This window comes from Tursiops truncatus, chromosome 17 (genome assembly GCF_011762595.2).
Source record: "Tursiops truncatus isolate mTurTru1 chromosome 17, mTurTru1.mat.Y, whole genome shotgun sequence".
Classification (NCBI taxonomy): domain Eukaryota; kingdom Metazoa; phylum Chordata; class Mammalia; order Artiodactyla; family Delphinidae; genus Tursiops; species Tursiops truncatus.
Genome location: NC_047050.1, coordinates 69,871,818 through 69,887,669, shown reverse-complemented (window position 1 = coordinate 69,887,669; position 15,852 = coordinate 69,871,818). Strand labels below are relative to the sequence as shown.

General features: G+C 40.8%; 2 protein-coding genes and 1 long non-coding RNA gene across 19 annotated transcripts in view; 1 reads left to right on the top strand and 2 right to left on the bottom strand.

Moving 5' to 3' along the window:
* Nucleotides 1-5,347, bottom strand: part of PHF20L1 (PHD finger protein 20 like 1) — an 84,815-nt gene extending 79,468 nt beyond the window's left edge. For 6 of the 15 annotated variants that reach the window (XM_033843282.2, XM_073794770.1, XM_073794771.1 and 3 more), the window contains exons 1-2: nt 5,082-5,341; nt 2,818-2,937 (exon numbers count right to left, since the gene is read on the bottom strand). In XM_033843282.2, coding sequence (XP_033699173.1) covers nt 2,818-2,900 — 83 coding nt within the window. In that variant the 5' untranslated portion in view covers nt 2,901-2,937; nt 5,082-5,341. Of the gene's footprint in view, nt 1-2,817; nt 2,938-5,081 lie in introns of those variants that run through there. The other 9 variants (XM_033843280.2, XM_033843283.2, XM_033843285.2 and 6 more) reach the window with 5 other exon arrangements.
* A 6,782-nt stretch (nt 5,348-12,129) lies between these two features.
* Nucleotides 12,130-15,132, bottom strand: LOC141276949 (uncharacterized). The gene is made up of 4 exons (XR_012327428.1): nt 15,097-15,132; nt 14,731-14,915; nt 14,136-14,317; nt 12,130-12,148 (listed from the first exon to the last, which is right to left on the bottom strand). It is a non-coding gene; the product is annotated as an uncharacterized lncRNA (long non-coding RNA).
* TMEM71 (transmembrane protein 71) overlaps nt 14,890-15,852 on the top strand; it is a 41,472-nt gene continuing 40,509 nt past the window's right edge. For all 3 annotated transcript variants that reach the window (XM_073794778.1, XM_073794776.1, XM_073794775.1), the window contains exon 1: nt 14,890-15,058. The gene's annotated coding sequence lies outside the window, so the exon portion shown is untranslated. The remainder of the gene's footprint in view (nt 15,059-15,852) is intronic.

The following is a 15,852-nucleotide window of genomic DNA, read 5'->3' as shown; positions in this document are numbered from 1 at the left end:
AAATGGGCATTCAGGTGCCCTACTATCACAACTTTCCCGCCGTACTTCTCTTTAAAAGCTAATGTATCAACATATAAGTCATTTTCCTAGTAATAGCTACACTGCTTATTGTAAATGTCTTACGTACAAAGAGAGTAAGTAATACTTGCATTTCTGCCTGTCCCTCCCTGTCCAATGCCTATAATTCAAAAGACATTTATGGAATAGTATTGAGTAGGGCCTCAATACTATTCCAACTGAATGAATAAATGTGGAAGACTAAGCACTCAATATGGATGCAACCCAAAGAGAATATGAAAGAAAGTAGAGAGGGAGGGATGAAAGACAGAAGGAAATTAGTTCAGTATATTTTCAGTGATTAACTGTTTTGCCCTCATAAGGATATCAAAGTTTCTCAACACTTAAATAATCCTTCTATATTTTCACATGATATTAAAGCAAAAATGTGTGGAATTTATAGGGGATACAGAATGGCCCATAACAAAAGAAACAATATAAAGAATAAAATTTATCCCATTTAAAAATAAAATCTGTTAAGAGCACCACGTCTCACAGAACTTCTTTTGTGCCCCATATAAAATTCAATAAATCTTAGCAGTTAATTACTTGTCCTACAGTAAAGTACTTTAATACTAAATTAAAGGGCCACCCAAGCCGAAACACTGTTTGAGACTACTGACAGTAACAAAGTCACGAGAAAATTATTTCTTTCAATTACCTAGAATATGTATATACAATACTCTTAATGCTTTTGTAATTAAAGCCCCACTAGAGCAGAATGCTAAAATCGTCGTATAAATGAGCTCACAAAAATCGAACTGACAGCAAGTTGCAGTGATTATCGTATGTGATTATTCTGGCTAATGTTTACTCACTTTAAAGAGACCGTTATTACTGGGGTCATTAAAATTAAATCTAACCTTCATCAATGAGTACATCTGCATGATATCACTCTATCTAAGCACCTGGGAATTTTTTGATGAGAAGCATAAGATAATGAAAAAATTAAGCTACAACTTTTATTTGTTTTCTGACATTCCAAATACTCTAAAAGCAAACTCAGACTTAATTTTTAAAGTAGTTCTTTTTCATAATCTTTTTAACTACTGAATCACCGATTCAACAGCTGATGAATTAGGAAACATTTCACCACTAAAAGTGAGTTTCTTACTAATACCAGTTAATTATGCCAATATCCCTTAAGGCCATTGGGAGAACTAATAAACTATGTGCTTTTCCAAAACTGGAAGCTAGTTCAATTGCAACTTTGTCAGTTTGGAAGCCTAAGAAAAGAGTAATATGAATTAACTAATAATTCAAAAAGCCAGTAACTTTAAAAAAAGAAAAAAAATAATTTAACATCAAAGAAGTAGCATTTCTCATACTCTTGCATCACAGAGAGGTTCAATAGTGTGTCCCTTCAGAGTAAAAAGCTTCTTTTGGTCAAAATCAGAACCAAAGAGAGCCAATTACTGACTAAAATAGCATCTTTCAGCGTATGGTCTAATGCAGTGGCTCTCTATCAGGGGCACATAAGCCCTCCACTCCCCCACCCCCCAAAAAAAAACATTCGGCAACATCTGGAGACACAGTTTACCATCGTGACTAGGAGAGATGCTACTGCCTGGTTCCCGGGTGCTTTCCAAGCCCCTCCTGAGAACGCTGTGTACATTCTCCAGCTGATGAGAGTAATTAAGCCCCCTAAAAAGAAGCACTCACTGAGATGCAGCTTGGAGGCATGAGGCCAAATAACTGTGCCTTCCCATCTCAAACTATAGATTCAAACTGTCCCAAGCAGAGCCCATTAAGCTGGGGGTCACGGACGTTTGCAGAGTTCCAACACCTTCGTTTTTGCTAATAGAAAAAAACCCCAGGCTGGTCTAAAGTCAAGTATCATGACTAATCAAGATTTCTCTGCCTGCCATTGCCAATTCAGGAAGTTGACTTAATACAAATCCATCAAAGACAAATCTACAAAATGCCCACTACATTTTAAAGGGAGTTGTAATGAAAAGAAAATGTCAAAAAGGCTGGTAAAGTTGTTGAACTGCTAGATTCCTCATCAAAATAAATGGGCTTCAAGAGGAACTGAGGCTGAACCAAGAGACAGCCACCCAGAGAACAGAACTGGAGGCCAGCTAACAGGAATGAGGAAGGCATTCCCTAGGAGAAAGAGGGAATTCTCATTCCTACAGCAGTCCAGTGATCCTGGTGTGTGCTATTTCCCCTTCTCTCCTTTCCAGGTGGTGATTTTATCCTAGGTAACCAATTTCTCCTACACCATTGTATGTAGGGGTATGTTGGAGGTGTCTGAATTCACCCCTTATCACAGATGGCTGGTATAGGAGAAGAAATAAGAGAAGGCCTGAAAGGATTACTCATTTAAAACTGGAAACAGTAACAACCTGCCTTTAGGTCAGTGCACTCTGGGGAAGGAGGAGGTAAACTGGGTTTTGGTTTTAGGTGGAACAGTGAATGACAACTCTGCTAACCATCAACATATTCTGCAGTTTGAAAGACCACCTCTGACACAGGCCAAAAAAAGTAGATTTGCATCAAGTTTTTTCTGAAACTTGGGAATCTGGTTATCTGGATTAATCTTCTCCCTCCTACCACCCACAGAGCTCATATTAAGTACAAAAGAGTACTGGTAACTGCAAAATCCGAAGAGTAGGAAAACTAAATAAACAACGTATATGTTTACTCAAAATGTGAACAAGTTAATGTTTCTGCCACTGTCAGAAGAAGAGCAATTAACCAGCCCATGTGAAACTACAGATATCATGCTTTAGGTCAAGGGCTCCATATTTTCCATACCATTTTTGTAAGTAGTCCAGTGCCTCCAAACGAGCACCAATCTCAAAAGTGATTCCAGGACGATTTGGGGGCTTTTTACTCATCTTGAGATCCTGTTCTTCGGAATTCTCTTTTCACTACCTCAAGAGAAAAAAAAAAAAATTAGATTCTGATGCATAAAAGGCACAAGGGATTAAACAGAATTTTTTTAAACATTACATGAGAAGTTAAAATAACTGCCAAATTTTTAAGAAATTTGAATGATGATTACCAATATCTCTAGGTAAAGTACTGTACAACTTGCAATCTTAACAATGAATTAAGAAAAGGGAGATTAAAAAGCTAACTACTTTAAAAGAATGAATAGATGGGGATTAAAACTAACTAATGGCTAAAATGCTTTAAATTTTAACTCAAAAATACCCAAGAAAATTCTTCAGGATAACAGCTGAAAATGTTTTTCTGTCTTTGAAAACTCAGGACAATTGAGTATTCTGGCATATGACTATTGAAATTCTTAAGAGAACAAATTAACCAAGTTTTTCAACAGATATTTATTGAGTGCCTTGTAACATAAAACACTTGATAACACACTAAAGAACACAATGATGGAAGAAACAGCAGACACACTCTTCCAGTGCAGATTTAGTATTCCCCTTGTGATTAGGATTTTTCATTACCTATAATCTCCCACCTTGGTAGCACATGATTCAATAATTTTAATTTAACATATAAACTTGCAGAGGAAATTTCTTTCTTTTTCTTCACATTCAACAAGCAACAATGATACAGACATTTCTTAACTCTGAGAATTTATTTCTACTATATTTCAACATAGACAGTACCCACACTGACAATAAAAATGGTTGTACGTTCAAACAAAAAACTACAAAGGAATACCTATTCCTCTCTAGACCACGAACATGTGGAATATTCACAATCCTCTTGGCCAGTGGCGAGCTAGCACACTTGAGGTAGCCTCTTTTTCACTAACTAGCACCAGAGGAATATGAATACATTTTGCAACAGCCCAATCAAAATGTAATATTTAATCAGGAATGGAAACCTACTGGGGGAGAGGAGAAATCTCTAAAACCGTTCTGAAATTTAGAATTACTAATATGACTATGCTCCCTCCCAAGTTAAAAAAGAAAACACACAACTGTCTCATGTTTTTTCAATGGTTTTGTCACAATTCTAAAGGGACAAAACAGCAAGCATAAAAACCAACTGCCCTTTCCTCTTAGAAAGAATCTGCTAAGGGAAAATACATGCCACATATGCCAAAGACAGCAATACATGTCATAAAAATACGTAAAATCAAACTTAACTACTCATGGGGGTGGGCGGGGGGGGATATCCTCCTGCCTGCCAGGGCAACAGCAAAGATTAATGCATTAAAGTTAACAGTAGGCTCAGCCAGAGGGCGTTTGGTGCAAAAGAAACAGTAGTATGAATATTTTTAATAGCGGTCTGGTCAGTGTGCAACACCCAAGGCAGTTACTTGTAGAAACGTAATCCACCTTTTCTGCTGCTCTTCACAGGGAGAACTTAGTAAGGGGTAATTGAGGAGCTACACTAACATTTTCTAGGATCAAACTTAGAACCCACAAGAAGTGACAAAGTTAATACATATAATTCCCCCCCAGTGACACTGCGGGATGAGGTGCCAGAAAAGGAAAGATTTCCTTCTTCTTGGGCGGAGAGGGGCAGATGGGGAGGGATCTGAATTAAGGAAAAGTAAGACAAATAAACAGTCTATTGGGGGAGGGGGGTAAAACCTGAAGCAGAAAGAGAAAGGGGGACGGAGAGAACGGAGAGGAATAAAAATCGGGAAGGAAAACGAACAAGAAAGCAAAAATATATAAATAAGGGTGGTGAAACCTGAGGACCTGACAAACGGGAAGGAAGAGTAAATCAACTAGAAGATACAACCCTGGGAAAATGAAGCAATGGTCAGAGAATGGCCGCGGGGCCAAAAAAACGGTGGGGGGGAGGTGATGCGGGGCGGGAGGGGGCTGACCAGAGACAAACAGGAAAGGCTCAGACCGGGCGGCCAGGGTGCAGGAGACGCCTCCAGGTTTGACAGCCGTCCGGCCCTCGGCAGGGGGGGAAGGAAGGGAGGGGTAGAGGGAGCGGCGGCGCCCAGACAATAGGGGCGGCAAGTTACGGAGAGGGACGCGGGAGGGGAGCGGGCCAGAGACAGACACCAGCGCTGGGGTGTCCCGGGCGGCCAGGCGGGGGCCAGGCGGCCTCCAGGCCCTGCAGGCGCCGCCGCCTCTTACCGACTCGGCCTCCTCTTTGCACAGTTGCCGGGCTATCCGGGGCCGAGCCGGGGCGCGAACAGGACGGCCAGCCCGGGACTCCGCCTCCGCCTCCTCCCAGGCAGCGGTCGGGGACGGAGCAGGAGCGGAGCGGAGAGAGCTGGGGCCGCAGCGCGGGGTCGGGCTCGAGGTCGCGCGGGAGGGAGCAGGTCCGAGCCCTCAAGCCCGCTCAGTGTCCGCTGCCATCGCCTCCTCCGCCGCCGGCCAGCCCTGACGCGACGCCGGCCCAGACGACGTCAGCCGCCCGCGACGAACCGGAAGCTGGTCTGGTCGCGTCACGTGACGCAAGAGGGTTTGGCCCGGGCCGTGCGGCCGATTGGAGGGCCGCCCTGGGAGGCGGGGCTTTGCGGCAGTTGGCTGACAGCTGACGGGAGGGGCCCTGGTTACCGAAGGAAGGAACGCGGGCCCCGGGACCCCATTGGCAGTTGTGAAGTGTTTGACCTTTGAGAGGTGAGGACGAAACCCATTGAATGTCACTGTTCTTGATTTGTTGGGAACCAGGTTCTCAAAATTCCTCAATCCCAGCACCCTGGGCAAACTTTTGTAAAGGCACACTACACGCTTTCTTAGATATCCACCCCATTCCACATTAAGAATAGAGCAAAGGGTTACTGTTATAAACTAAATAAACGTCTATTGAATGAATGCCTAGTGGCAGGAACTGTGCTGTAAGTACACCACATGACAACCACAATCGCACAATTGTATTCCTTTATAGTCTAGGAGATCCTTACCACACAAAAGGCAAATATTACTAAGACATTCTGTGTGTGTTGCATATGTGTGTGTGTGTGTGTGTGTGTGTGTGTGTGTGTGTGCAGCTCAAGAACCTATGGCTAAATCGACATGACTTTCCTAAGAATACACAACTAATGACAGCAGAACTACTTTTCTTGAATACTTACCATATCCCAAACTCTGTACTACGCACAGAAGAAAGTGTCCCAACTTTGGGGAAACCAACAAGTAAACACATTCAAAGCAATGTTGAGATAAACATCTTTTTTCTCTTTCCAGTGTGCTACTCTGATTCTCAAGCTTTCTAAATGCAACACTGCATGCAAATAATACATTTATCATGCTTTACAGAGTGCAGATAAAATAGCAAAGTATCACTCTTTAAGCTTCAATTATACTGAGATTGAGTAATTTAAACAACCACATCCATATCCTCTTATTCAACAGACGTTCCATCAGCACTTACTATGTTACTAATAACTACTGAATTACACTGAGAATGGCAATATACGGAAAAGATATAAATAAGACAGTCTCTAGTGGACATTTGTCTTCTTGGTTTTCAGCTGACCAGCATCCGAAATCCCTTTCAATGTTTGGGAAATTTCCCATCATGGTTGTCATTAGTAGAGTATACCATATATTTATAGATTCCACATGACAGGATTATACTTTGCACCCTCCTTAGAATTATATGTGACCATTTGATTTGCTTTGGCTAATAAAAGGAAATTGGAAGTGAGTTTTGTCACAGCCAGTTGGTAATTTAAAAAATCCAGTTCACCAAGTTTTTTGTCTCTGGCACAGCAAAATGCAATTTTTGAGATGGTGGCTGCTCTAACAACCCGTATTCTAAAGAGATTATGATGATGCTAATCCACAAGTGATATGTGGTATAAGGAAAAAAATAAATATTCGTTGGTTTAAGCTATTGAAATGTTGAGGTTGTTTGTTAACAGCATAACCTAATGCAAACTGACATATACACCCACCTTATGAGCCTTAGGGCAAAGTCAGCCTCACACTAAATAAGATGAAAGTATAAGAAACTCATGTTCCCTGTTTCCCTTGCGGCTAAAGTTCTATTCCTGGCTATACCAATTAGACTCTCTCACTGAGAACTATATATCAGAAGCTGCTGGTGATGTTCAAAATAAGGAAAATTTTCTCCAGCAGCAGTGGGAATACCAGTTATCAAATTTCTAACCTTCAGCCCAGAGCTAACTAACTGAACCCTGGCAAAATCCCTGCTGACCCACAAACCAATAGGTGAGAAAAAAATAAATATTTGTTGTTTTACATCACTGAAAATTTGAGGTTGTTTGCGATTTAATTAAAATACATAATGTAAAGGCTAGCACAGATTCTATCCAATTTCCACAGTTTGCTGACAATCTATCCTGAACAGATGATTCTTCCATTTTAATTGGGACTTAACAAGAGATCCCTCCAATAATGTAACTTGAAAGAAAATAAATGGAAATTGGGTCTAATGTATCAATAAATGATTCTTGGCTTGAATGGATTGTATAGGTGAGTGTCCTCAATGCAGTCAATACCGTCCTTTAGAAGGCACCTTGGGAATGGGCGGAGGAGGCATATTTTTAGTTGTCACATGATTGGAGGAAGGCATTGCTGCAACTTAATGGGGAGGGACCAGGGCTACTAGACATCCTGAAATGCACAATGCAGCCCCATACCTTGAAGAATTGCCGCAGGTCGTACATGACTTTTGAATGGCCCTCGGAACTTTCACGTAGGTTAAAAAAAGAACTGTTGATCATTTTTGGAGCCTAGAACTCAGTTTTACGCATAAGCACAAAGTATTTTTGCAAGGTTTTAATATGCACTCAGTTTCGAGGAATGAGGCCACTATATAACATGAGGGAAGGCTGTCCTCTTTGTATGAATATTACCAAGATTTTATTGCATTTTTAAAAATCATGCCACCAATGGCAAAGCTACTCATAGTATTTGAGGCACTGATAGAACACACCTATATCACTCTGCATTTTATGTTACATTCAGGATAAATCTAAATTTCCATATTAGCACTTGACTGCTTCATTGTGGCTCTTCGTGAGTCATGGCTGACCACTTACGTACTGAGATAGATATTATTTTTATTGTGAATTACTTTCATAAATGTATTCTTACATTATTGTTATGGCATTGTATTGATTTTTTTAAATATGTGGAGCTTGATTATTTCATTTATGGATTTAATTTCAGAAGAGTGCAGAAGATGTGACATAGTATTAACTCTAAAAAGGGGACATTACGTCTGATAAGACTGATAGAAAACTCATATAGGCTATCATCGCTGCTTTTGACCCTACAAAGTCAACGGTCAGAACCAGGGAAGAGATACAACATACTGTATAGAAAAGTCTGGAGATGACTCCCCAGCCATACAGTGAAGCTATGCATCACTATGTCCCCTCTTCTCTAGTACCCAACACACCCCTTGTCCAGATGGTAAATGTTAGCCATCAGACACTTCATCTCCAAATTTAGAAAGAAAGAACTTACAGCTGTGTTTGAGTGGAACCAAACAAGCAGTGGGCAAATTATCTTGAAACAAGGGTCCTTAGGCAGAAATCACTGAACTAAATTTCTCCAACATTAAAAATATGAATATGGAACCATAATACCCCCTGGAATATTTAACAACTGTATATACCTATTTTAAGGGGAGAAGTCGTTACTAAATACCAGATATTCCTTCATTACATGCAAAACACAGAAATCTATTTTGTGTGTTTGCTTTAATATGTATAATCAGTGAAGAAAATCAAAGCAATTTAAAGATTCTTTTAAATAGACTAGTTTGGTAGAAGCCTAAGCTGCTGCAGCAGACACCCTCGGCATATCTACCTGTTCCATTTTAAAATCTTTGAAAATGGCACTAATAGCACATCCTTCACCTGCCAAAGACCTTAGTTGTCTCGTCTCTCTAGCACCATATCCTTTTACCAACTGACCAGAAGTGGTAGTTGTTCCAGAATTAATCTCTGGCAGTTGGGCTCCTAGACCAGGTATGAACATGACAAACAGATATCATCTCTCTCATATGTTCACACACAGCATTCTGCTCACATTCCTAAAGTATTATATTTCCCATTGAATATGAAATCAACTCTTAATCCCTCAATGGATTTTCCCGTTTGTGATACTGGAACAAAGGATGGGGTCTTCACTTTCAGCTACTAGGTTGATACTTCGAAACTCCTCTGATTCTGATCATTGTTGTTTACTGTTATCATTTCCATGAACTCTCTCAGTGTTTCTCAACATTGGTCCATCAATCATCTGCATTAGATGCACCCAGGCTGTTTGTTAAAATGCAAGTTCATGGGCCCTAACCTGTATCTTGGTCTTAGAGACCGGAAACCTGTATTTTAAAAGCCATCCTAAATCATTCCTATGTACACGGAAGTTTCAGACCTGCAGTGTGTTAGGAGTCTTGTGGTTGCATGGGACTGAAATTCAAGGCAAACAGGCTTAAGCATAAATGGAATTTATGTTTGTGGAATTAAAAACGGATGCGGTATGTTTTGCCTTCTGATTCAGGGATCAAATGATAACATCTTTCACTCTGCTTCCTGTGGGTTGGCTTGATTCTTGGGATCCACATCCAGGCCCCCAACAACTTCAGACCCATCACTGCAACATCCTAATGAACATAAAAACAAGTCCTAGAAGTCATTCTCTCATTGGCCTAGATTGTCAGGTGCCCAATTCTGAACCAAGCATGGTGGCTGTGGGAATGACTTATACTGATTTTTCTTGAACCTGGGTCCAATCCCCAGTCAGGCAGGTGGAAGTGGAGACTGGCCCCAACCTCAGGGACTGAGAGATGGGAATAAGTGGGTCTTTTAAAGAAAATTGAGGTGCTGTTACTTGAAAGAAAATGGGAGCCAGACAACAAAAACAACTAATATTCATTGCAACTGGCTTATACTGACTGTAACTCCAAATGACAATTTATAGCCATTCAACAAAATTGAGTTTACTCTTCTTGGTTTGTAAAGATAGAAAACCAAGCCAAATGAGAGGCAAATCTAGTAAGAGTTTGACCTAACATTCATATTCCTAATTACTTAGGTATTTGCTTTCACAGGCAAATCTCTGCAATGTGGAACACTCTGCTGGGGATTGTTAAAACTGGGGGAAGAGAAGGTAGGCAACAGAACATAGCAAGCATACAAATTGACAGTTAACCAAATAGTGAACACTTTTAACCTCTTGGTGACCATTATTTTCCTTGTGAATGGAGCTAGCCACAATTCAGTGGCATTCTCAAACATGGCAGACCGCATGCCTGCGTGCACTCATTCTTTTATCTTTCAGGTACTTGCTTAATCACTCAACAAATGTTGAGTGATTTCTGCTTAATACTAGAAACTGGGTGATGCAGAGTGAGAGAACAGGAAGAAAAACAAAATGAGGCATCCAAAGCTAAGGGAACTTGCCGTGATGGAGAGGTGGATACAGAAACAACAAAGTACAGTATGAAGGTAAATATGAATCATTTTGAAATAGAGATACTGTAGGACTGTGCTCATTCTGACTCAGAAAATCAAGGAAGACTGCATAGAGGAAGTGACATTTGAAATACACTTTGAAGGATGAGTAAGCTTCAAATAAGATTCTATACAGACTCCAAAATTATTATTGCCCTATGGTTCTTTACAGTTTTTTTAATTGACGTATAGTTGATGTACAATATTAACTAAGTTACAGGGGTACAATATAGTGATTCACAATTTTTAAAGGTTATACTCCATTTATAGTAAGCATAAAATATTGGCTATATTCCCCATGTTGCACATTATAGTCTTGTAGCTTATTTTACACCTGTTTATAACTCTTAATCCTTACCCTTATATTGCTCCTCCCCTTTGTCTCTCCCCACTGGTAACCACTGGTTTGTTCTCTACACCTCTGAGTCTGCTTCTTTTTTGTTATATTCACTAGTTCTTGTATTTTTTGGATTCCACATATAAGTGATATCATACAGTATTTGTCTATCTCTGTCTGACTTATTTCACTTAGCGTAATGCCAAGTCCATCCACGTTGCTGCAAATGGCAACATTTCATTCTTTTTTATGGCTGAGTGGTAGTCCATTATATTCCATTCCGTATGTACCGCATCTTCTTTATCCACTCATCTGTTGATGCATACTTTTTATAGTTTTGATTGAAGCTCTGACAAATAAAAAACAGCATTCTACTTCCAATTCTTTCCCACAGCGTTTATTGAGCATCTGCAATGTGCCAAGTTCAGTGCTAGGCCCAAGGAGCATAAGGAGGAAAAATCTTATTTCCTGATCATAAGGCACTTAACAGTGTAGTCAAGCAGACCAACACACTAATAGGTCGTCCTTATACAGTGTAAGCATGCAGGAATATGCAGGGTTAGGATATGCGCTCTAACTGGTCACTTGCAATTTAACTAAGTGTCTGTCCTTTTGGTCAGGACCAGAAAACAATACCAACATCTCCAAGGTAACTGCCAGACACTCGAGATGAAAGAGAGTTCTCCCCATGGGGGAGGGAAGAGGGCTGGACTGGGGCAGAGAACTTGTTAGCACATGCATTGCCACAGTTCTGCCTTAGTAAAAAAATACTGAGGCAATCCAACTTCGTGGTCAGGTATTAGATTACTTCCTCATTTGTAGTTTGCAAAACATTCAACAGAGCCAGTTTCCCCAAGACAAGGGTAAACATCCTTTGATTTTCTTTATTTTCTTTCCTTTTTATTTATTTATTTTCAGAACTATGGGTATCATGCAGATTATAGGAGGCTATAAATTTGAAGGAAATCAAATCCATTACCTTATTTCTTGCTGTTGTTTTTTAATGGCAACTTAAAATAGAAAGCGTATGAGAGCCAGGGATTTGGAAAAAGACCAGGAATTGGATGTTAGACCTGACACCATCACCAGAGTGGTTGAGGTCTAGACACTTCTCTGATTTTCCTTTCCTCACACGTAAGTGAGAATCTTAAATCTACTTCACAGGGCTGTAATGAGGATTAAATTAGAAAGAACCAGCTGTATGTGTTTTGCAAATGATAATTGATGTACAAATGCCAGGTGTTTCCAAATGTCCCTCTTTCACCTTTCCCAGGGACCCTTATATCTAGTTGCTGTAATCTCTGAGGGTACTCCCAGTTTCACTCGCTGTGATTCCATGAAAACACACATTTTTCTGAAGACTTACTTTGCTTCAAGTCCTGTGTTTGCTGCTGGGGCTTACAGAGATGAGTAAGACGCTGTTCTTGCTGCCAAGAATGCAAGCTTTTATTAAGACTTTATTACTGGGTTTTCACTAATCAGTCTCTCTCGATCCTCCTCCTCTAAAAACTGCCCCCCGCCCCCCAGTTTCTCAGTCTATCTCTTGTCTCTCTCCATCTCTCTCTCTTTAAAAAAGGTATTACCACTGTAATTAGAATATGAACTCTGAGCACACAGTAAGGACATACCTAGAGCATTTTTAAGAGACTACTTGCAAGAATTATTGTACAAATCCTAAAAAGACACAGTAACAACAAAGGAAGTTTGAGAACATTAGTTAAAGACAAATATCATATGATGTCGCTTATATGTAGAACCAAAAAAAGGGTACAAGTGAATTTATCTACAAAACAGAAATAGAGTCACAGATGCAGAAAACAAACTTATGGTTACCGGTGAGGGGGGGGGGGAGGGGGGGAGGGATAAACTGGGAGATTGGGATTGACATATACACACTACTATATATAAAAAATAAATAACTAATAAGGACCTACTATATAGCACAGGGAACCCTACTCAATACTCTGTAATGACCTATATGGAGAATGAATCTAAAAAAAGAGTTGCTATATGTATATGTATAACTGATGCACTTTGCTGTATAGCTGAAAGTAACACAACATCATAAACCAAATATACTTCAATAAAAACTTTTTAAAAAATGAACGAATGTAAAGGCAAATAATAAAAGTATTGTGATGAATCTGTGTTGAATTGTAAGCTCTGAAAATCAGAAGAAATCATTAGAGATTTCATTCTTCTATCACCATCTGAACATGTGATACTCTAGTATTATTACAAGGGAATTAAAGTGAACCAGTTTAATTAAATCCAGATCTATCCTGGCTGGCCATTCTTCTGATTTCTTTGTCTTTTCTTAGTGTATCACTCACAACTGAATTATCATGCTCTCCAAATATTTATATGTAAATCCCCATCCCTACCCACATAGTACCTACAGGCAAAATAACCCCCTATTGGCATTCTGGTCTTACAATCTAATCACAATTCATATTGACGACAGCATCTATTACTCACAAAACCAAACAATTTGAAAGTTCTTCCAAGACAGTGTCCATAAATTATGCATATGACACATGACAAATACCCAAGAAACGGGTAATCTGACAAGTTCAAGGTGACAGCAATTAAAAAGAGAGATGCATATGTCTCAAAAGAATTATAGGCAAGGATATTGGCACAGGGAGTTGACAGGAATCAAGTAAATAAAAAACAGTTGACTACGTTTTTGATAGACTGTCCAGCCAAAGAGGTACTCGCTTGGTATCAAAGAGATGATGACAATTTAAAGCTTCAAAGAACCTCTTCCACCTTCCAACTTCCAGGAGCGAAAGTAGGCTGAGAAAGTTGCTCAGCTGCCGAGGAAAGCATATTCTCTTATCTCCAGAGGTAGCCAAGGAGAGTAAGGAAAAGGAGTGAGTTTTACTTTCCAGAGGGTGAAGCAGGAGCCACAAAACAGTTGCCTGGGTTGTCCCACCCGGGGATCAGAATCAGGGCCTTATCAGGAGCATTTTCCATCCACAGGGTGTAGGACTCTTGCAATGTCTGACCATTCAGTTACAGAATTTCCATGCAACAGCCACTGCTGTGTGTCTGCCATTATGCCCCTTTCTAAACAGGAAAGTTTGGGTGGAAATTATTCTGTCCCTCTTCCAGTATTGAATGTTGGGTGTAGGGGGCAAGGTGGTGGAATCAATATAGAAATATTAGAAGACTCTAGATTTGAAATCTGTTGCCATGATTGAATGGCACTGGGGGGTATCCTCTTTGGAAATACATCCTTTCAGCATTTTTGAAAGTGAGAGAGGGAGGTAAATATTTAGGACAGAGATGGAGGACTGCAAATCACATAATTATTTCAAGTTATTCCCTTGCCTCTCTACATACGTCTGCTCCCGTCTCCACTCATTGCCCTGTGACTTGCAGTGCCTCCCCATGGAGGTGTGTACTTACCCCACTGACTTTGAGCTTGGCCACACGATCCACTTTGACCAATAAAGTATGAGTGGAAATTTCAGATGCCAGCCCTGAAGAGAAGTTTTTAGAGGCTTTACGTACTTCTGCCAGCTCTTTTGTTCCCTCTCTGCGTTGAGAAAGACATGTTCCTCATAGGGGCTGATCCTCCAGCCTGGCTTCTGGAATAAAGTCATGAGGGACAGAGCTATAGCCAACTTGCAGGCAACATAGGGCAAGATGTGTTGGTCAGATTCAAGCAAAGAAGCAGAACCACCAGGAATAATGTAGAATACGTAATTGTTCAAAGTAAGCATTGAATCTTAGATGACTTTATTTTACTTTTTCAGATATAATTATTATTGCTATTTAAGAGAATTGCTCTTAGAAGGGAAAGAATCTTCTTTTGGTGACAACACAAAGTCTGTGAAAATGCAGTGTGATTGAATATATGTTGAAAAAGAAAACCCTATTGCCAGTTGTTTACCACTGATCCGGCCGTTGGCTAGCAGAAGGATGTGAGTTACCGAAATGAACACTGTAAACATACGCAACTGATCATCCTCACAATAGGAAGAAAAATCATGCTACTTACTGTTTGCTTATAAAGATGCTACAGGGAATGCGTGGCTGCTGGAGGAGGTCATGGAGAGGACGTGACCAAAGGGTGACCCGTGGGCTGGACCTGGCTAATGGGAGGCTCCTCAACCTCTCCCCTGTCTTGGGAATGTTTGTTCTGCCTGCTGTTCCGGCAGTGGGAGCCATTTTCAAGGATGAAGCCTTGAGAGAGTAAGATGTTGTTGGGACCATCTGGACTGAATACGTGACTGAACCCCCTTAAAACCTCTATATAAACTTTGGAGATTCAGGCAGGTGCGTGCAGAGATCTACTCATCTTGCAGCGCCCAAGACAAGCCTCGCAGGTAAGTTCCCTTGTTTATTTACCCTGCCACATACCAACCTGGAGTTCTCTGCCTCTTTCTTTGGTGTCTCCTTGCCCTCTGTGTATGGGGTCCAGGTTGTGAACCAAGAGTGTTCCGGGCCCTCTGAAATTATGTTAGATATACATATTGTATTTTTTATAGTTTCTCTGTGTTAGGTTTTTGAGGGAGAGGAGAGTCTTAGACAATTTTAGACACTGGCGAGAGAGTTTCAGTCTATTTGGCTGTTCCAGGGGTGCTGAACCTGACATTGTAGGACTGTTGCTCAGGATCAAAGGAAGCGGGGTGAGTAGGGACCACTGGAATCCCTGAAGAACATGACTCTATCACTGAAACCCACGTTGGCCTCTTCCCATCTCTAAACCTCCAACTTCATGGCCGTGGATGCCCTCCTGTGGAGACACACTCACTTCTGGACCAGGATTTGGGAAGCTGAACAAAGCAGTCCCACAGGGACTGGAGCTTTGGGCCCAGTCCATGCAGTGAGCCAGCAGATCTGTGAAAATTTGTAGGAGTAGCAACGAAGCCTGAGCCACATGAACCTTCCAAGGACCACCATGGCTCCTGATGCATTCTCACTTTCCAACTCTTGCACTAACTGCACTTGTGGCCCATCCTAACCAGGGAATTCTGGGACATATGGTCGGCTTACCCACATTGACACATAAAGCCACCACATGGGACGGTACCTGATTATTGCTACAAGCCACAAAGATTTGGGCTTTGACTTTTACTATAGCATAATTGTGATACAATGGCTGGCCTCTGTCTCCTTC